General features: G+C 28.0%; 1 protein-coding gene across 1 annotated transcript; it reads left to right on the top strand.

Moving 5' to 3' along the window:
• Positions 1–1,444: 1,444 nt before the first annotated feature.
• LOC119672239 lies at positions 1,445–5,493 on the top strand (the record flags this gene model as incomplete). The annotated part of the gene is given in 2 exon segments (XM_038083242.1): positions 1,445–1,619; positions 5,147–5,493. Coding segments are annotated over 2 exon segments (362 nt in total), but the record flags the coding sequence as incomplete, so codon positions are not given.
• Between the last annotated feature and the right edge of the window lie 507 nt (positions 5,494–6,000).

Below are 6,000 nucleotides of genomic sequence, written 5' to 3'. Positions count from 1 at the left end.
ACGACCTTGATGCGGACACGAGATTCTATTTTGAGGTTAGCGGACCTAAACCGAGAACCACCAATTGCACAAGAGTATATACGTACGATAGTACATATGTAATATATATATAGATGTACGATATATTATAATGGTTAGCACACGTTAGCTATATAGCTGGTTAGAAAAAGTATTCACACGCGCACATTAATGGTTACAAATTAACCAAAAACAATAAAAGCGAAAGTATATACAATCAACAAGTAAAGGTATCTTGTTGTTGTTATTTTAAATGTCGAGCACGACCTTGATGCGGACACGAGGTTCTGATTTGAGGTTAGCGGACCTAAGCCGAGAACCACCAATTGCACAAGAGTATATACGTACGATAGTACATATGTAATATATATATAGATGTACGATATATTATAATGGTTAGCACACGTTAGCTATATAGCTGGTTAGAAAAAATATTCACACGCGCACTTTAATGGTTATAAATTAACCAAAAACAATAAAAGCGAAAGTATGTACAATCAACAAGTAAAGGTATCTTGTTGTTGTAATGTCGAGCGCGATCTTGATGCGGACACGAGGTTCTGGTTTGAGGTTAGCGGACCTAAACCGAGAACCACCAATTGCACAATAGTATATACGTTCGACAGTCCACAGAATAGCCGTGTGGAAGAAATGCACACACGCGTACACTAATGATTACAAACTTAATAAGAAAAAATGATTACCACACGTGGGTAATATTTAGATTTTTTAACAAATTGGAGATTAATAACCACTATTAAAATTGCAAAAAGTCCTGTCACGGTCGCCAATGTAAATTATAAGCGTTTTTATAATTGGGTTTTATGATCTTTATTTCAATTTCTTTAACACAATGTAAATTATAAACGTTTTTATAATTGAGTTTTGATTTCATTTAATTTATACAATTGAATTTATACAATTTCGGTTATTGATTGTTTAATCACTTTTTTATGTGTACCCGTGTGTTGACACGTTCGCGATCGAAAAACAAGAGACAGAATCAAACCAACGGAGTTTACTTGCAGCCAAAAAATATAACAATAAAATTTGCTCATCTCGAGCGCAAAAAACAAAAGGCAATAAAACAAGACTTAGAACCGTTGGTTTGATTACATCTTATACAGGGTTAGTTAGATAAATTAATTAACCATATATTAACCATATAAAATATTATATATATATATGAATTATATAATATATTAATTATAATAATTTAATTATACAATATGATTTACAATAGATTAAAATATAATAAATTATAATATATAAATCATATAACACATCAATTAATAATTCTACAGAATCCTACAATATTAACAATTTGACTTTAACCGCTCTAACAGTATTGTTTTCTTGCTGTGTTAAATTTTACAAATACATTACATAAATATACTTTACTGATTTAAGTGTTTATTACTTTTAGATACAGAAATCAATGAATTTTCTGCGGCGGCCTTACAACAGAAAAGAAACTTGGTTAGATCACAACTCACAGATGCCATCAAAGATTCCTGCCTGCCAAAGATGCTCTGTGAAATGGCATCAAAACCAGAGTTCATGTTAACAGAGAAAGAAAAGGATTTATTACAATTAATCAGGTAAGTCATCCCTGCATTTGTTAAAACAATTAATGAAAAAGAAATTGAAACATTAAATAAGTAAAGCTAATTAAAGTTTAATTAATTAACATATGTGTAGAATTAATTATAACATTCAAATTTAGTGATATCAGATAATTTATGTTAGTTTAGGTTATAACGGCGGTTCCAAGATAAACCCTATATAGATAAACTCAGATCTTTAAAATTACTTTGAACCTCTGGTAAGGCCGTGCATGTGCTGAACAGAAACAAAGCAGGCAGTTTCATCTTCCAAAGCAGGGAGATTTAATCTTCTGGTATGGTTACTTAAAACATAGTGACCTGTGAGTAAGCCTACCATGTGAGTGAGAATGTTAGGTGTTTATAATAGTTAATGTTGTTTAGAATAGGATTGAAAATATGAAGAATGGAGCCGTGTCCATACTCACTAGCCTTCCAATGTGAGGTAGCTTTGAGTCTAAGAGCAGATGATGCTGTCAACTGTTTACTAATAATATCTATATTTAATCATTTAATAAAACTCGTTTTTAATATTGTGCAGTAAAATAAATGGATTATATTCATGTTTAAGATTCATCTTAAATTGTATTTCTTGTCAATAAATGTCATTTAAAGTATTTGCCAATATTAATAAACAAATTGATTAATGGAGGTGCTGTGAACTGTGAACACGTTATACAATTACTACAAAGCCATTTATTGTTTATCGTAGTATATCTTAAAATATTTAATACTATATGATATAGCATATAAAAAGTTTATAACAATAATTATAAACAATTAAATTTTTAATTTAATCTCTTTACATAACTAATTGCGACAGCTGGTTTTAAATAATTTAGTAAGCATAAAACCTGTAATTGAAACCTAAATTTCTGGTGCTCAGAAATCAAAGTCATACTTCATATAATAATTAAAAATTCATTATTTTTACATACAAACGTAAGGTAATGTAAACAAACATATATACATAATAAGTTTAAAAGTACATAATGAATATTTATATTATTTTTGTGTTGTGTCAAGTGGCTTGTTTACATATATAGTTTGTAAAGTTGCTTTAAATATCAAACTGCCTCTTTCAAAATGAAATATGTACTAACTTTTCCGTCTACTGGCACTAATTATTGTCTATTTTTACACATCGAAATTACCTTCAAGTGAATATGTACACTTCACAATGTTACTTATACGACACAAATGTTTGCTTCATTTCAAAAATACTTAACCTAGAACTTGAATCAGAGGTCATGTTAATCATTTGAGCATACGTACGACATTTGTTTAAATATTTAACTACAGACTCAAATGCAATCTAAAACAAAATACTTAATAAAAAATAATAATTAAATTCAATACAGCAAAAAAAAAACTATAGTAACTTCTAATTATATTATTACATATTAGGGTAGTGCTTATAACATATAGTAAAAAGTGACTTTGAAGTAAATATGACACAATTTTAAAACAGTTAGATACATTATTATTTTACAAATAATATTTCACTTTATATAGATTGGTGCTCCAACAAAATATAAAAGTTATCATGATCAAATTAAAATATATTATAATATTACAACTATTAAAAAAGAAATGTGGGGAAGTCATTTATTAATCTTAATGTCATTTTTTTATAATAATAATTTTAATGAAAGTATCCCATAAATAGACAGGAAATATTTCAATCACCTTTCATATGTAGGTATATACTCATTTGAAAGAAGATTTTGGCAGTAGTCATAAATAGTTACCAGCAATCATTTTCATGTGAAAGACGCTTCTGGGTCTTGTCGTAAATCACTTGGATGCGTTAGTGGCAGGCCATCTCATACGAGTCTATTACGATCTCAGATTATAAAAAACATGTATATTGTTTAAATTTAATATCCAATGAACGATAAGTACGTGAAGGTAACCACTTTGTTATTTTAGACAGTAGACAGATAAACGTCTATTTGTGACTTCAAAACAAAGTAAATGAAAGATGCTTTAAAAACCACTCCATTATTTTTTGATTGCAATGAAGCCTAGTTGAACGTGTAGTTTGATAAGTGAGCTCTTCATGACAACATTGGGTTACAATTTTTAAAGATTCTGTAAATTAGATTTATATACAAATACCCACATAATACTTAAAATATCTATTTAAAAATATTTCAAGGCAAAAATTGAATTTGTTGTTAGGAGTTTGACGATTTTAAATATAAAGAATAGCACTTATAATATGAAATCATTCCATTACAATGTTGAATATGTTGTTTTAAGTTCATATAACAGTTCAATTTAGTTCAGTCAGTTCATAAAAGTGTAATTAGAGAGAAGCAGAAGATCAAATGTCGTATATACAAACAAAAATTTGTTTCGAAATAACCGAATGAATTCAAACTAAGTATTCACGGCTGCTAAAAATAGACTAAGTTTTCAATTTAAGTTATTAAAGTAATTTAGAGTTTGATTTAATATTCTACTAGGTCTGTGAGTAATAAATATTATAAGCACTATAGATGGCATCATTCCAAAAAACCTATTAATATTGTGTTAACAATTTGCCAGAAACCTTCCATCGATCAATGAACACTTAAGACTCTATTATCATATATGTTGACGAATGCTAAAGCAACAAATGTTTACCATTTTTAATTAAAATGCCAAATAGAAATTTATGCTAGTGCTTTTTCCAGTATTTTTATTCGAGAAAAGTTTTAGTGCTGCAATGAGGCTTTATACAGTTTCGATGAAGCATTTTTATATTTTTCGCCAGCAAAACTATATATGTAGCTATGAACTATAATCAACTGTTGTTAACTACTTTAATATATCAATTTTGAACAATTTGTTCTTTATGAAGAACATACAATATCTTCCACTTATTTAGTTGAAAATTCGCTTATGTGTTTAAAATAAGTTTTAAGAAGAATTATCTTTTAACTCTATCCAACTTACAAAAAAGAGTCCGTCCCATTTTTAATTTATATTTTGCACTAATTCTTTTTTTATTTAGAGTTTGAACTCCAAAGTACTAATTTTTAAATTAACCATACTAAATATTTGACTGTTCTGACTGTTTATAGATATAATGGCCTTTCGTTAATTATTTAAAGCATTTCACTGCATCAAAAACAATAGTTTTGTTTTTGATAGATCCACCACTAAAAAAAATTTAATGTAGTGAACCGTTACCATTTTTGCAATAAGTTTTTATAAGTTGAACACATTCAGAGGTTGCTAAAGGATTGATATTGTAAAATGGCAAACTTGTCCCAAATGACAGTTCTGTTTAATATGCGTCATCAAAACAGTGCTGCCTACTCAGAGCATCGAAATGGAAAACACTATTCTTTTTTATATCAGTTCCATAATTTATTAAATGCGTTTAATTATAGAAGTGCCTAGTTCAGTTTAGAATAGTTTAGTTTAATTTAATAGTTAATAGTACATATTAATAGAAATCAATTTTAAGGCATCTAAATAAAAACCTTAATTTTTCCTTTACTTATGCTACATATATTTTTTTCTATTTATAGATCTTCAACAATGTCACTGACTATGAATGGAGCTCCTAGCAAATGGCATTTTGCTGCACACATGGGTGAACTACTACGTTATACGGGCGATAACCTGAGCGGTCCAATGGGTTGCGCTAATTTATGGCCAAACTGTCCAATTAGCTCAAAGAAATTAATGCAACTCTCCTATAAAGTTAAAATATAGTTTTAAGAGTACGTGATAATAAAGTGTGATGGAATTCATTCCGTATAAATCTTAGTAATACTTAAAATAGTATAGAAAGTATGTTAGTTTATTAAGTGAAAATAATTTAATTTATAGATATATTTTTTAATTGAACATAAAAACAAATGGTTTATTAAAATATTGTTTTATTATTAACTTATATTTTAATACATCATATAGATTATTAGTGCAAAAGAGGTTAATTTAGTTGTTTAGTAATTAAAAGGGCTTAACTTATAAGAAGGGAAACCGTTGTTCAGTTATGATTTTGAGTTTTAGGTAAGTTAATCTTTATTTTGACAGTTAGGTTACACAACATCAAAATATGTGTATATATCTGCCATTATAATGACGTAAAGATAATTACTTTAATTTAAGTTAACCCCTGCTTGCACTGAGGACTTAAACTTGTAACATTTTTTATGTTTCACATATGTTAAGCTAAAAACAACCAAATTAAGTTAACCGATAAGTGTTATACTTTTTCAATCATTCTTGTTATCTCTAGATAACAGCTGATTTGATATGGTATACACATTGTAGTTATTACATATTATTATTTTATGTTATTATTGAGAAAAATTATTTGTATAGTATATATACATTGTGACCGAAAAGCTTTCGGAAATTCTCATTTAAAATTCGC

The sequence above is a fragment of the Teleopsis dalmanni genome, chromosome 1, assembly GCF_002237135.1.
Source record: "Teleopsis dalmanni isolate 2A chromosome 1, ASM223713v2, whole genome shotgun sequence".
In the NCBI taxonomy this organism is placed as follows: domain Eukaryota; kingdom Metazoa; phylum Arthropoda; class Insecta; order Diptera; family Diopsidae; genus Teleopsis; species Teleopsis dalmanni.
Note: the sequence above shows the minus strand (reverse complement) of the source record. Positions and strands in the feature narration are given on the sequence as shown.